At 51.1% G+C, this 14,819-nt stretch overlaps 6 protein-coding genes across 6 annotated transcripts; 3 read left to right on the forward strand and 3 right to left on the reverse strand.

The window, feature by feature from the left end:
- Positions 1–337: 337 nt before the first annotated feature.
- On the forward strand, positions 338–2,184 carry AYO20_03303 (hypothetical protein; the record flags this gene model as incomplete). The annotated part of the gene is made up of 3 exons (XM_022641606.1): positions 338–616; positions 680–1,765; positions 2,092–2,184. The coding sequence occupies 3 exons, from the start codon at positions 338–340 to the stop codon at positions 2,182–2,184; spliced, it is 1,458 nt and encodes a 485-aa protein (XP_022502466.1).
- A 987-nt stretch (positions 2,185–3,171) lies between these two features.
- AYO20_03304 (hypothetical protein) lies at positions 3,172–4,267 on the reverse strand (the record flags this gene model as incomplete). Its single annotated transcript, XM_022641607.1, has 3 exons — positions 3,172–3,622; positions 3,674–4,091; positions 4,177–4,267. The coding sequence occupies 3 exons, from the start codon at positions 4,265–4,267 to the stop codon at positions 3,172–3,174; spliced, it is 960 nt and encodes a 319-aa protein (XP_022502467.1).
- A 568-nt stretch (positions 4,268–4,835) lies between these two features.
- On the reverse strand, positions 4,836–8,222 carry AYO20_03305 (hypothetical protein; the record flags this gene model as incomplete). Its single annotated transcript, XM_022641608.1, has 4 exons — positions 4,836–6,580; positions 6,668–6,754; positions 6,802–7,164; positions 7,217–8,222. The coding sequence occupies 4 exons, from the start codon at positions 8,220–8,222 to the stop codon at positions 4,836–4,838; spliced, it is 3,201 nt and encodes a 1,066-aa protein (XP_022502468.1).
- A 612-nt stretch (positions 8,223–8,834) lies between these two features.
- On the forward strand, positions 8,835–10,197 carry AYO20_03306 (hypothetical protein; the record flags this gene model as incomplete). Its single annotated transcript, XM_022641609.1, has 2 exons — positions 8,835–8,896; positions 8,949–10,197. 2 exons carry the CDS (start codon positions 8,835–8,837, stop codon positions 10,195–10,197), a joined length of 1,311 nt encoding a protein of 436 aa, XP_022502469.1.
- A 234-nt stretch (positions 10,198–10,431) lies between these two features.
- Positions 10,432–11,611, reverse strand: AYO20_03307 (hypothetical protein; the record flags this gene model as incomplete). Its single annotated transcript, XM_022641610.1, has 2 exons — positions 10,432–11,508; positions 11,567–11,611. 2 exons carry the CDS (start codon positions 11,609–11,611, stop codon positions 10,432–10,434), a joined length of 1,122 nt encoding a protein of 373 aa, XP_022502470.1.
- A 114-nt stretch (positions 11,612–11,725) lies between these two features.
- On the forward strand, positions 11,726–13,448 carry AYO20_03308 (NADH-ubiquinone oxidoreductase 49 kDa subunit, mitochondrial; the record flags this gene model as incomplete). The annotated part of the gene is made up of 2 exons (XM_022641611.1): positions 11,726–12,643; positions 12,690–13,448. 2 exons carry the CDS (start codon positions 11,726–11,728, stop codon positions 13,446–13,448), a joined length of 1,677 nt encoding a protein of 558 aa, XP_022502471.1.
- Positions 13,449–14,819: the final 1,371 nt, after the last annotated feature.

A 14,819-nucleotide genomic window follows, 5' to 3' on the forward strand; every position in this document is an offset into this window, starting at 1 on the left:
TACGAGTACGCGAATACTCTCACTAGTGCGAAACGCGCCGAACAGGAACTCATTAGATCATCTTACTTAATTCCCAGTTCCATGTTGCTTCAGGCGGCCGAAGGTTGTCTACCTGTTCGGCCGCTCAAAGTGAGATATCCAAATCACAAAGGTCCAGAGGTAAGCTGGAATGGTCATATAAAGGACTTTCCAACGTCTCGGGTCATCATATGTCTCTCATCCATTGTTGCTTGTGCATGATAACACTAACTGGATTTCTATTCGTTCCTCTACCTACAAGAAAAGGAATTTCCGTCTACCATCCTATACCATGATCGCTTCTGTTGGATCCCCCATCATGATTCCCCTGCTTCTGGGGGCAGTCGTCATTGCGCATATCATTCTCAGGTCCATCGTTCAATACTGGAGATTGAGACATATCCCGGGTCCTTTTGCGGCTAAATTCACCAACTTTTGGTTAGTTAGGAAGACCTGGAATAAGGAATACTTTGATTCCATCGCTCTAGCGCTGGAGAGGCAGTATGGCTCGGTTGTGAGGTACGGTCCAAACAGAGTCTTGTTCAGTGATGTGTCGGCTGTGGGTGTCGTCTTCAGTACCAGGAATGCATTGCCCAAGGTATGTCTCATGTTCGGCCGTTCCAAAAGTTCCAGCGAGGGCTAAATCGCCTCTTCTCCATAGGCAGAATCGTACGAGATAGCCTTCCAAGCAGTTAATGGGAAGCTGATAAGCTCCTTTGCTACTGAGCGAGACGAAGCCCGCATCTCCACGATCAAGAGGCAGATTATTGGCGCCTTCTCGACCACGGCCATCCTTGATTACGAGTCCCACATCGACAGCAATATCAACAATCTGATGTACCGGCTCATCAATGGGGATTCGGAACTGAACATTGCCAGATTGGTCATCTTCTTCGCTTTTGACACCATCTGTAACATCGCCTTCAGCGACGATCAGGGTTTCTTGGAAAAGCAGTCAGACCTTGGAAACACATTGGAAGCTGCCCGTCTGCGCTTCGGACATTGGCACGACTGGCAAGCCCTGCCCAAACTCGAAAGGCTCATTTACAAGAACCGCCTCGCTACCAGGGGCTCGAGCGGGACATCCGTCCTTGCTAAACTTGCAACAGAGCGCCTTCAGACTCGGCTTGAAAAGGGTGGGTTGGGCACCCATTCCGATCTTCTCGACCGGTATCTGCAGGCAAGTGAGCGTGATCCCGCCACATTTGACAGATCAACCATTATCGGCCTCATCATCTCGACGATTCATGCGGGTGCCGAAACTACGGCGGCGTCCCTCAACGTCACCTTATACTACCTTCTCGCCAATCCACGCGCCCTGGCCAAGTTGAAGGCTGAGCTCGAAGATGCAAAGCTCGCCTCTCCGCCTTCGTGGCAATCGGTCTCGAAGCTCCGCTATCTGGAAGCCTGCTTTAAGGAAGCCGGCCGCTTACAACCGCTTCTGCTTGACCCGATGGAGCGCGAGGTCCCCATTGACGGGGCTGGCATGCAGATCTCCGGCGTCTACATTCCGCCTGGTACCGTCGTTGCAATCAATACGCACGCCTTGAATCGCGACCCGTCCATCTGGGGCGACAGAGTCGACGAGTTCAGACCGGAGAGATGGATCGAGGCCGACGAGGGACAACTCTCCCGAATGGAGCGTGCCAATCTGTACTTCTCCGGAGGGAGGAGGGCTTGCGTCGGACAACACATTGCGTGGGTTGAGATGAAGAAATTTCTTCCCGAGCTGTTGAATCGTTTCGATGTACGTCTTCCTCTCCATCGAGCCCCCTATCCCTTTCTTCTTCTGAGGGTTTGTTCGTTTGGTTCTTCTTGCCCTACAAAGCCTCAATCCGCTCTGCTTATGCTTTTTGGACTTTCCTTTCCTTCCGCAGTCTAGTTGAAACGTCCTGCGCCCTATACGCTCCCTTCACCACACTTACTCGTCTACTCACTTCCTCCCTTCCACTCACTTACCTGCTTGCTTGCTTGCTTGCTTGCATGCCTCCATCCCTGACTGACGACTAACCTCCCGAATGTCTCTTCTTGATCGAGTCTTCAAACTGACACCCCCTCTTTCCCACCATGCAGATCGAATTGCTAAACCCCAAGCAAGACCTCGAGACGGTCCGCACCATGAGCATCTTCGTCGACGAGCTCAAGGTCAAGCTGACCCCGCGATGATTTTACTCTTTGGTCTAGTAACCACACCACACCGTTCAACGGCTCCCCCCGCCGCACCGCTCGATCACAACATCGTCATCATCATCCTCATCCAATAATGAGCCATAGAACTGAAAAAGAATATGAGGACAAGCTGGGTAGAAGCAGGAAAGGAAATCAGAATACATCACGAGATGGGGAGGAGAAAGAAAGGCCCCGCCTGTCCAAGGGCTAAGAGTCAATCAAGCATTAATGAATCAAGAATAGTTCGGTCCATGGTCTTGGTATCCTAGATATATTAGCCTCGCGGCGTTTCAGGTCTGCGGTGTTTCGTCAGGAATGGAGATTATCTATATTACAATTGTACACACCCGAGTATCGTGACTATCTACTCGTGCTGACAGGCGAGAGACGTTCAAGCAATGGTGCTCCCTTCTGACCAAATAGTCTTCACCAATTTTCACTTTCGCTCCCTTTTTATTGCTCGTGGCTGTCCCCCGCTTGTGGCCAAAAATCCTCTTTCAGCCTTTGCCCCTTCAAGCCATCTACCTGCGTATTGATAACTATAAGCATAGCAGGTCATAGTAAAACATGTACACCCAAGCCTCACAACCATATTCCAGCACGCTCGTGTTACATTGTTACAAATATAGGCTGAAGAGAGGCACCGCACTCTTGAACCTGCCGCGCTGCCCAAGCCTGACACTCAGTCCCCATTATACATTCCATGCGTTTGGTGGACCTTCAGTGCATGTATGCTGCCGTGATCCTTTTCTGAACTCACGGTGAAGAGAGCGCCGAATGGAGAGTCAGTGGTCACATTTCCACCTGGAAGAAACAGGTCCCTTGAATCTCGGGTTGGCTTCCCTCAAATTTGGAACTTTAGGAACGTGCGGCAACCGACTGGAAGTGGTTGTCTTTGCCCGAAACAAGGTGATGCACTGCGGCAAGGACAGGACGGGGCTGACTCAGACAACAAAGCGACGAGGGATTCCTGTTCGAGGCAGTCTAGTTATTCTCAGCAGGCGGATCGTTCCTTGGAGCCCTGTTCGCTGACGAGTATGAGAAATCGACTCTCAATCTCCGGCCGTAGATCTCCTTCTCTTGCAACACCTTCATTGCTTCCATGGCGCTCTTGACATCAATGAAGTCAGCATGCGCAAATCCTCTCGGTTGCCCGGTGCGTCGATCAATGGCCACCCGGACATCGATGACATTTCTAATACCACGGAACAAATTCGTGAGGTCACGATCGGTCATTTCGAAGGACATATTGCCAATGAAGAGAGTCTTGGAAGGAGGGTTGAGCGGCTTGCGCTCGACGTTCTGGTTGTCAAGTACGCCGCTCGGGCGCGCAGCATACTGGACTGTGATGCGACGACCTTCGAAGAGCGACATGTTGAGACGCTCCATAGCTGCGTCTGCAGCCTCTTGTGTTGAGAAGTCGACATATCCGAATCTAAAACAGTGTTAGCAAGGCGTCATAGGCCGCAGTTCAGCAGAAACTCACCCTTTGCTCAAGCCACGGCTGTCTCGAACAATCTTGCACTTGGTTACAGGTCCGAAGCGGGCGAATTCTTTAACGAGGTCGCTTTCAGTAACATCGAAGAACAAGTTGCCAATGTATAGTGTGGGCTTCCGGTCAAACATGCTAGCATGGCTCAGGGTTGCTGACTGGGAAGGTGTAGATTTTGCATCAGCTGCCAACTTTTCGCCCGTCTCGGCAGCAGGCAATGCCTCCTCTGTTGCTTCGGTTGCATTGGCGGTCTCTGCAACTGCTGGCGCAGAACCGGTCGGTGCAGGACCAGACTCAGCTGTGAGCTTTTCATTGATCACCGCAGCCGGAAGGGATTCATCTGTAGCTTCGGTGATATTTGCCGATTCTGCAGCACGGGGAGCAGATTTTGTAGGCTCGACTCCAGTCTTGTCTTTTTCTTGAGTTGTAGCCCATCGCCGTTGCTGAGCAAAAGGGGCGGCGGTTCTACCGATCGATCGCGACGGAGTAGTACTGACAGAGGAGTATGTTCTTGAAGAGGAGATAACGGAAGGTCTGGAAGTGAGAAAGCGCGATGCGCAACGGCGTAGGGAAAACCTGGCCCTTCATCAGCAGGCCAATTTTACCTTGAACGATACCATATGCTTACATATCGACAACTGAAGGCTAGTAGGGTAGAATAAAAGAACGCAGAGACCTAGAATCAGCAATGCGGGAATGGTTGATTCCAAAGGGAGCAGGGACGCAAGTCTTTCTGTAGTGTCTGCATACGAGGTACATATGTAACTACGACCATTGGCGAGAAAAAGTTGAATCGGGTATAGCGTCTTGGCAACATCTCTGGCTGTTGCCACTCGCCCCGTATTGAGCGCCAGCCTTGCATTTCTCCTTTTTCGCCATCCCATTCCCATCTCGTTCGGGAGCAAAGAGAACGCTACCTTCGGTCGATGTCGAGAGACAAGGCCATGTTCTAGCCGCCTATAGCTCCCAATTTATATATAGTAGGAGAAACTAGTTCTGTAAGCAGGTTTAGAAATGTCAGTACTAGAAGGCGCTTTGTAACATTTCCCAAGGATCATGACTCCAACCAACTCAGGTGGAAGACAACATTGCGTCTTGCTCACGTCCTAGCTTGGTCAAACTAGAAGTACCACCAGCAGAATAACGGACTCGACACTTAAAACGAGTCGAAGTCCGTGCTTGCCATCAAACCCAGCATCCTACCCTGGAATTTCCGTCCAACTTCCTGCCACTTGACCTGTATCCCTGCTGCAAGGACAGGCCAGGGCATTGACATTCCCAATCCAGGATCATTATCAACCTCAGGGATTGAAGCGTCATCTCCGAAGCTTCCAGTCCACGACACTAATTCTGCAAACATGGGGCCAAAGTCTGTAATCAGCCGTTCTTCGGATGTTTTCCCAGCTTCGATATTGAGATCCAGCAGTGTCAGGATCAAATGAAGAATTGGAGGCAGAATGATTGGGTCGTGTGCGAGAGCAGGAAGAGTGTGGAGTGTTGTCAACATTAAAAGGGATTCGTGGGTCAACGCAGGGAGTTGTAGAGCGTTAGGACCTATGGTGGAAATGATGATTATGAGGGTTTGCAGGCTTAGCTTCACCAATGAGGGGTGGAGGAGGGTGGAATTCGCCAGGTAAGGTGATGTGACTAGTGAGGTGAGGAGAAGCGATAGTCGCGAACACATTGGTAGATACAGTGCTTCGGCAAGAAGCTTGTGTAGATCCTTGGGAATGCGTTTGGATCGGGCTTCGAGCTTCGCCGCTGTTTTGGCGGCGACTTCCATGCGCGAAGAGAATGTTCGGACCTTGAGCACATCTGGTCCAGTCAGCTTGTCGGCCGCTTGTAGGGCCATGGGCTGAAGTGTGCGATAAGATAGGTTCGTCGAAATGGTGTCAACCGGTGCCGAGGAATAGCGCGGTTCAAGACGAGGTGGCAGTCGATTCGACGGGAATGAGGGTTCGTGTAGGCCTTTGGCCGCAGAGGGATTGTCAATGTCATCGTCGATTCCTGCCAGCTCTCTTGACCCTAGAGATATTGCTGTCAAGAGGGTTGCACGTGTTGCCAAAGAGAAATCCCCTTCGAAATAGGTGCTAATGATCCAGGGTCCCATTAACCTGGGTTTTGCAACCAGACATGCGATTACGGCTTCCAGTCTGGATTGTTGCAAGTCTTCTTTTGACATTCCTTCCTGCAAATTGACAAGAGATGAAGCCAACTGGAAGATATTGGCTGACAATTCGTCCCCGAAGTTCGCTTTTCGACGTATCAACGAAGGAGCAGTCTTGATTGCTAGTTCAACAACGGGAGGGTCGTTGTCAGTATTAAGCTGCTTGATCAGAGACGAGATGTAGACAGGAGGGGTGGGTTTGTTGCGATTGACCAGTGTAGGATCTTCGTCAGAATCTGAAGGGTCGGAATCTGGTGGCGGGTAAGGGGGTAGATCCTCCTCTTCCCCAGTCGAAGCTTCTCCGTTTGAATCAGGAAGTTCTTCAATGGCCACGATCTTAGAGCCTTGAGGTCGTGACTTTGCTGATAAACGTTTGCGCCGCACAGGTTTCTGCGTAGTCTGTAACGGGCGCTTCTTCAAGGGCTCGGCCGTTTTCTTTGGGAGTTGATCCAAACTCCCCACCGCATCGTGTATGTTGACCAAATCCAACCATCGCTCCCCCTCCTCCCCTTCCATCTCTTCGACGCCAAAGTTCAGGACCTTTCCCGGCTCATCTACTAATCTCGAGACTGCGACTGCAACTATCATCCCCAAAAGCCGGGCACGAGGTATTGATGCAGAAAGTCGATTGGAAACTGTCCGAATGAAAACGCCGGAACTTGATACCTTTTTGGCCGCGCTATGATCCAAACGATTGAGGTAGCCGAAAGCAAGCATGATGATCTGGGCGGTCGCTACAAAAGCCCAAGCATATGTAAGCACAGGATCTTCCATCTGGCACAAGCATCGAATAGTGTGCGGACTTTGTAGAGTTCACTTACACTCCTGCTGCAGGATGGCATCGCGCTGAATTTGCATTTTATTCCCAAAGTTCTCCAAGCTTCTCTCAAGAATTTGTTCAAGTTTGCCTGGTACCAGTTAGCCTGCTGCAAAGGGGTATGACACTGTGATTTACTCTGCCTTGCTGCCAAGGTTGCAATCACGGCCCTACGGGCGTCGAGGCCGAGGCCAGCATACTCCCCGTTCGTGCTCGTCAGCCAGTGGATAACATGCGCTTCTAGAATGGGATTGTGTTGCACGAGTCCACTGATCAGGGCTGCCACTCCTCCAACAATGGAGGTGTTCATCATCAGCAATTCCTTGGGTTCCAAGATACTTGCTCCGCTTCCGAAAGATCTCCGTGCAAGGTCTCGCAGGACGGTATCAAAGAGAACCTTTTGGTCGTAGGTTGGGAGACCCTGGATCAACATGTGCATTGGAGTCCACAACGCTCGTTTACCAAGCAGTAGTGAGTTGTAGAGCTCGCTGATGAGTGTATCTATCCTTTGGTCAGCAAGGTTTCTATGTAGATACGTCTGGACAAGTTATACCGCGATACCCAAGATTAAGCCCCCTCTTCAGAACCAGGCAGAGAAGGCTCATCTCTTGAGTATTGGAGCCGGGTGATGCACTGATGCTCATTGCGGCGGTCGAAATATTGCGTCCAAGCCATCTTGAGTACTCGTTTCCGTCTCCAAGCCATTTCTCATTCTCTCCTAGCCGATCCAGATCCCGAATCGTGGCAAAGACTTGAGACATGGATGTGAGGATCTTGCTGCCTGCAAGTAGAGCTGTCGCCTCTTGCCAGAATACGCGGCGCTGTGTGTCTGTGGGAATAGTTCTAGTAGCATGGGATAGAAATTTTGATATAATCATGTTGCCGGCAAGGATTGACGATAATACACCAACAGTATCTTCCATCACTGACTGATCTTGACTGGTGGTGAGAGAAGAGAGGCGTCTGATTTGCATCAAGAGTGCCCCGAGTCCTGCGACACTAGTAAGTGATAGTAGCAGTGCTGACCTGAGCTGCGTATTTGTCCTCGAAAGAGTAGATTGTCGCAAATGAAGCCATTGATCAGGAATGGTGACGGTGACAAGTACGTTGATGATCTGGGAAGCCTTCGGGCCGGGGACGTGGATATTGAAGTCATGTCTCCCTGCAATGCCATACTGGAGATACTGTAGAACCGCTGCCAGGTCTTCAGTATTCGGTTGATTCTTCAGAATCTCAAGCGCATCATCTGGTAGGGAGGCTTGGGGGGCATTGTCCAAGTAACTCTTTCGAAGGAATGCAGTGGAGTCGAGACGCCTATGATTCGTCTTTTGTGTCTCTGCAGATGTCGAACTTATAGACGTCTCGGTCGATGGACGGAGACTAAATGTATCGCCTGCGCTGTCGCTGGTCTCTGTTGTGATGTCGAGCACAGATATCTTGGGTTTGGCGGTGGCTGTGCGTGATGTAGGCACTGGTTCCTTCAGCGACAGGGTCTCCAAGTTATTGATGTTATTCTGCAGGTTGCGGGTGGTCTTGACAGGCTCCAATAGACTTTCCATGTCTGCAGTTGCATACTGATGTGGTGATTTGAGGCGAATGGCGCAGCCTACTCGAATGTTCCAAGAGGACGAGGTGTGCGTGAAGCCACAGCCAGAGACAAGGCTGCCTGCGTGACCGCCTACACTCTAGGTACAAGGTACTGGGAAGCTGGCACCTATGTACTTGGGTGCTTGGGTACTCGAAACATGCAATGGTGCCCGTGACATAATCACATTAACCGCCTGGGTGTGGGTGGGGTGTGCCCGCCTTCTCCGCCAAGATGCGCCACCTTCCAGGTACCAATGACCTACAAGGCACGAAGTACCGCGTACTGTACACAGAGAAACGGCAGAAGCTTACACAAGACCTCCTCGCCCTACAACTCTCCGAGCATCAATCTTCTCAGCGCCATTCCACGAGGCTTGATGCGATATATCAATTTAAGGGCTGACGGTGGACTCTTGACATGCTGTGTCTCCCAGCCGATGCATGTGTGACAAGCCGGGAATCTCAGAGAAAGCCTCCTCCGTTTGGCTGACTACCTATCGAGCTGCGACTCCATCACTTCTTCGTTCTCAGGTATATCCACCCTGGGCAGTCCCCGACGAGGACCGCTTAGTCCTAAACCCAACATGTCGATACCCATCTCATCACTTCTCACAAATGGCATTCCCACAGTTCCGCGCGATCGATGGTAAGCCTGATCCAAGTTTGTGCTCAGTGCCCATGTCTAACATGAATCCAAGGACCTATCTTGACCGTCTTCTATCAACCACCTCACCATATGCCGGAGATGAATTTGTACCTGGAGAAGAGACCATCAATACGCTGGAGTCGTCACGAGTCCTTGTGATCGGCGCCGGCGGGCTCGGATGTGAGATTCTGAAGAACCTCGCATTGTCCGGCTTCAAGGATATTCACGTTATCGACATGGACACCATCGATGTGTCCAATTTGAATCGTCAATTCCTCTTCCGCCAGTCCGATGTAGGAAAATCTAAAGCTGAAGTCGCCGCGGCATTCGTGGAGAAACGTGTTCCTGGTGTCAAGATCACCCCCTACAACGGTAAGATCCAGGACAAGGACGAAGAATACTACATGCAATTCAAGCTAGTCATTTGTGGACTCGACAGCATCGAGGCCCGTCGCTGGATAAACGCCACACTGGTCGACATGGTCGACATGGAAAACCCTGAATCCCTTAAACCTCTGATTGATGGCGGCACTGAAGGGTTCAAAGGCCAAGCGCGAGTAATCCTCCCGAGTCTCACATCTTGCATTGAGTGCCAGCTATCCATGCATGCACCTCGTGCTGCTGTGCCCTTGTGCACGTTGGCCACCATCCCGCGCCAACCTCAACATTGTATAGAGTGGGCGCACATCATAGCGTGGGAAGAACAACGCAAAGGCGAAACGCTCGACACCGACGATCCGGAACACATCTCCTGGTTATACACCACCGCATTGAAACGCGCGAATGAGTTCAATATCTCAGGGGTAACGTACTCGATGACCCAGGGTGTGGTCAAAAACATCATCCCGGCAATCGCGTCCACAAATGCGATCATCGCGGCGAGTTGTTGCAACGAGGCCTTGAAAATTGCGACAGGGTGCGCGCCCTTTCTGGAAAATTACATGATGTATACGGGCGACTCCAACGAGGGTGGCCTTTACACATACACCTTTGCGGCGGAGAAGAAGGAGGATTGCCCAGTATGCGGCAACCTGGCCCAAACGCTAATCATTGATCCGGAGTGGACGCTGGAAGACTTCCTGGCAAGCCTGGCTGAGAGGGCTGAAGCCCAACTCAAGAAGCCGAGTATAAGGACGGAGGCGAAGACGCTATATGTACAAGCTCCGAAGAGCTTGGAAGAGCAGACAAGACCCAACCTGGTGAAGAGAATGAGGGAGTTGGTGAGTGACGGCGAGGAAGTAGGTGTCAGTGATGCGGCATTCATGATCAGTTTCAAATTTCGGCTAGTGTACAAGAAGTGAAAAAACGAGTATAGAGTCGAAGGCCCAGCCTGATTGCGGAAATACTTTGAAAGACTGGTTGAAGAGCAGGATTGATCCCCAAGTCTGCCACAAGCAAAGAACTTTTCTGATTTCGCAATCCGAGGTATCTAGAGAAGCGCACAAAACCCTGCAATGCATGAAACGCCGAGAGATGCAAGTCATGATCATATCACATGCTCAGTGTCCTGGACGGGGATCACTTTCTGTGGTTGGTCATTTCCCGATTTCTTCCAACGCCTTCAACAGTCTCGTTGCCTTCTTCTTCAAGATATCGACACTTTCCAAGAACAAGACATCACTCGGGAACTGGCCGGTGCTTTCAATGTTGAAGATGAAATGATCTTGTACTCTACCCAGCTTGACTTTCCCCTTGAACTCCTCGTGCCGGAGGCATTCTCTTGAAACGGTGTCGCGCATGGGGTCTTTGACGACAGCCTTCTCATCACCCTCACGGTTGTGGTATGCTGGTTCGTCCGAGGCGGCGTCCGAGGGTGTCACACGTTCGAGGTCGATCACGCCCGGGGGAAAGCATTTTTGGAATTTTCCCGCGTCTGCACCTAGAATGGGTTTCGTGATGTTGATGGTCGGCAGGAGGCGGTACGTGGCAGTTGCTACAGGAGAGAACTTCGCGTGGTCCCCACCCTTGGACATGTGTGCGTGCATGACCAAGTCGATTTCTTGACCTGGCCGTAGTTTGGCGATCAATATATCTGGGCTAACGGCTTGAATCGGTTCCTTGTCGAAAAGTACTTCCTGTACCCCTTGGGCCTGGAATTCAATATGTCGTGAATAGACGCTGCTGTTTATGTATTTTTCTTCTGGCTCTGTCGCGTTTCTGTCGGCCTGTGGGTTTCGTTCGCATTTGACCTTTAGCTTGAGCACCACTGTGTTTCTATCCGTCAAACCCGTCCCCTTCGAACCACTGTCAGAATGCGGCTCGACAAATATTCTGAACTCCTTGAGGCCCTCGAGGCTCCCTTTTAATGGTATGAGTCCTAGCCGATGGGCGAGGACTTCATCCGCTATCACAGAGGTGTTGTTCTGAACATAGACCTTTTCAATGGCCAAGGTAGGCACTTCGGCGAGCAGGATGCGGCGGAAAGCGTTGGCGACAGAGGCGTCGACTCCGACAAGGGAGAATGTGGCTTCATTTCTTTGATTCTGGTGGAAGAGTATTTTCAGATTGTTCTCGAATTTGTCAGTCGACCAAGAGTTGTCCTCGCCCGCATGGTGACCCGGGAAGTCGGTTGACGTGATATTGGTGACGGTCTCGGCGTTGATACCAACAACCTGCCAATAGGGTCAGCAGTCAGTCCTGTGACACATTCTTCAGACACACGCGACCTACCTTCCGCCTGTCAAGACCGTCGTGTGAGTGCTGTAAGGGAGCCATGGGGGAGTTGAATAGTTGGCCGCAGCATGTCCTTCGAGTGACAAAAATGAATCAAAAAGATTCTCCAAAATTGGAATTACATAAGCTAGTGGAGACTCGTAACTTCCACCAATCATGGCTCCGGTAATAGCTGGACGTATTGGCGAAGCTATCCCAGTCGCTGTCATTGACTTCCTCCCTCAGTGGCCCAGGGCACACTTGAGAGGCACTTCTACTTCGATTGATGCGGCCAACCTTGAAGCATCGACTCGACGACAATTGCGCCCTCTCTCTTCTGGCCTCGTGCCAAAAAGGACAAGCATGACGATGGCGGCCTCTTTTGTGCGAGCTGCGAGCCGGCACGCACACTCTTCAAAACGACTTTGCCGCACACCAAATCTTCAGCTTCCCTCGAGACAGCGGCAGTCCCTCCTTTTCTCCCGTTCGATCTCCTCGACCGCTCCTCGAAGGGCAGAACCTAGCACCACCGGGCCCATCTCTGCTCCCAACCCCGAAACCCCTGGCGGACCTTTAGCCACGACCATCAGTCCCACGGATTCTACCTTCACCAAGCACGTCCAGCAAGACTCCAACTTGATCAATAAAGCCCCCGATACGAGCTTGGGTGATGACTATGAGACAAGAAAGATCCGACATTATACAGTAAACTTTGGTCCACAACATCCCGCCGCACACGGAGTGTTGCGTCTGATTCTCGAGCTCAATGGTGAAGAAATTGTCCGCGCAGATCCTCACGTAGGACTGCTACATCGGGGGACGGAAAAATTGATCGAGTACAAGACATATCTCCAGGCTCTGCCATATTTCGACCGATTTGACTACGTTTCGATGATGACCAACGAGCAATGTTTCTCGCTCGCCGTCGAGAAGCTGCTCAATATCGACATTCCGGAGCGAGCCAAATACATTCGGACCATGTTTGGGGAAATCACAAGGATATTGAATCACCTGATGTCGATTCTTTCGCACGCTATGGATGTTGGCGCTCTGACTCCTTTCCTGTGGGGTTTCGAGGAGCGAGAGAAGCTCATGGTATGGGAAGACACCAAATGTTGTGCTATTCGCTAACTGGAGATAGGAATTCTACGAACGTGTCTCAGGTGCACGCTTGCATGCTGCATATGTGCGCCCTGGTGGTGTCAAGGCAGACCTTCCCCTCGGATTACTGGACGATATCTATGCATGGGCAACTCAGTTCGGTGATCGCATTGACGAGACTGAGGAACTCCTGACAGACAACCGTATCTGGATCGGCAGAACAAAGGGCGTTGGCGTCGTTTCCGCTGCTGATGCGCTCAACTATTCCTTCTCCGGCGTCATGCTGCGAGGCTCCGGCGTTCCCTGGGACATTCGGAAGAGTCAGCCCTATGATGCCTACGATAAGGTCGAATTCGATGTGCCTGTCGGTCAGAATGGTGACTGTTACGATCGATACCTGTGCCGAATGGAAGAGTTCCGACAATCTTTACGCATCATCCATCAGTGCCTGAACCAGATGCCTCCAGGTCCTGTCAAAGTCGAAGATTACAAGATTGCCCCGCCCCCACGAGCAGCTATGAAGGAGAACATGGAGGCCCTCATTCACCACTTTTTGCTCTTCACCAAGGGCTATACTGTTCCACCAGGAGATACCTACAGTGCGATTGAAGCCCCCAAGGGAGAAATGGGCGTCTATCTCGTCAGCGACGGAAGCGAACGACCATACCGATGTAAAGTTCGAGCACCTGGATTCGCCCACCTGGGCTGTTTCGATCAGATCAGCCGTGGCCATCTACTTGCTGATGCAGTAGCCATAATCGGAACGATGGATCTGGTTTTCGGAGAGGTAGATCGTTAGTGCAGGAGCAGAGGGTTTATTCTAGCTCAAATAGCTGCAGAATTTGTTGAATTATCATGTCTTGTGGATTCGCAAAGCAGTGATACGGTCGTGATTCTATATTAAAGTCATGTGGATAGTCATGTGACGGGACTGTATGTGAGTTTAACCAACTGGAAGTCTTGTGTGTCAACTATTAGGGAATCAGACCCGCAGCCTCACCAGCCTCACAGCGACGCCGGCACGGAGGGTGGTGGTCAATGACTCTGACTCTGACTCGTCATTCCATTAATACGCAATGAGAATGGAACTGTATACTCTGTGGCGATGACATATGTCTTTGTCTTTTTCTGACTCATGGCGTGGCTATTCGCCACTCTATCCAGTACATGTGTAGCAGCACCGGTTCCCAGGGGTTTAGATTTGGGTTCCGAGTCAATAGCACGTAGCAAAGAAAAGAAAACCCCGCTGGAGGGGAAAGAAACGGGGGCTATTACAAACCACTTCAGTAGGGTTTTGCTGGGGAAAGGGCTTCAGGGGCAATAATACCGAGGAGACAAGTATGAAATGCAAGTACCTCGTAAAAACGAAAATGCGCGGTGGCGACGCGTGATTGGTCAACCGCTACGACTCACTCACACAGCCTTGCGCGAACCACTGGCCGCGTCGTTGCGTCCCGCGTCCTCAGAATGTGGCGGTTTCTCTCTGGAGCCTTCGATCCCTCGCGCCGACTCACGAGTAGGGACCACCAGGGCCACCCAAGGGGGAAAAACGGGTAAGTGACATGGCAGGGCAGGGCAGGGCGGTCGATGTTATTGGTAGCCTTTCCTCTTAGACATTCCCTGTTGAATCATCATCATGGTTGGTTGGTTGGTTGTGGGTGGGTAGGTAGGTAGGTAGGCTGCGCCCGAGTTGAGTTGGCGTTGATGTTGGTGTTGGTTCTGGTGTTGGTGTTGTGTTCCAAGGTTGGTACAAGAAAGAACCAGACAAAGGTAAAGATAAATAGGTAAATACTGCCCACCCAAATCCCAGATTCTGGCTCAGGCCCTTAGCCAGAGTCTGGTCCAAAAAAGGAAGGACTGTTGAGGTCCTCCTTTTCTCCTGTAGAGACATTTATAAAAGCGCAGTACCTTACCTTGCCACTCGCTGAAGACATTAGTGACATGCACAAACGTACACCAAGTGAAGAGTTGACTCAGTCTCAAGAAACAACCACAACGACGACAACAAAGAAATACGGTCACACACGACTCGGAAATTCACTGTTAGTCGAGAAACATCCAGTCCAGATCCACATACTCCGTTCTTGTCGACTCACTAGTCCGGACAGTTGACAATTTCCCTCCTCATACATCACAATCCCACAATCCACAACACCACACAATTCACGGA

Source organism: Fonsecaea nubica (genome assembly GCF_001646965.1).
Source record: "Fonsecaea nubica strain CBS 269.64 chromosome Unknown Scaff15, whole genome shotgun sequence".
Classification (NCBI taxonomy): Eukaryota; Fungi; Ascomycota; class Eurotiomycetes; order Chaetothyriales; family Herpotrichiellaceae; genus Fonsecaea; species Fonsecaea nubica.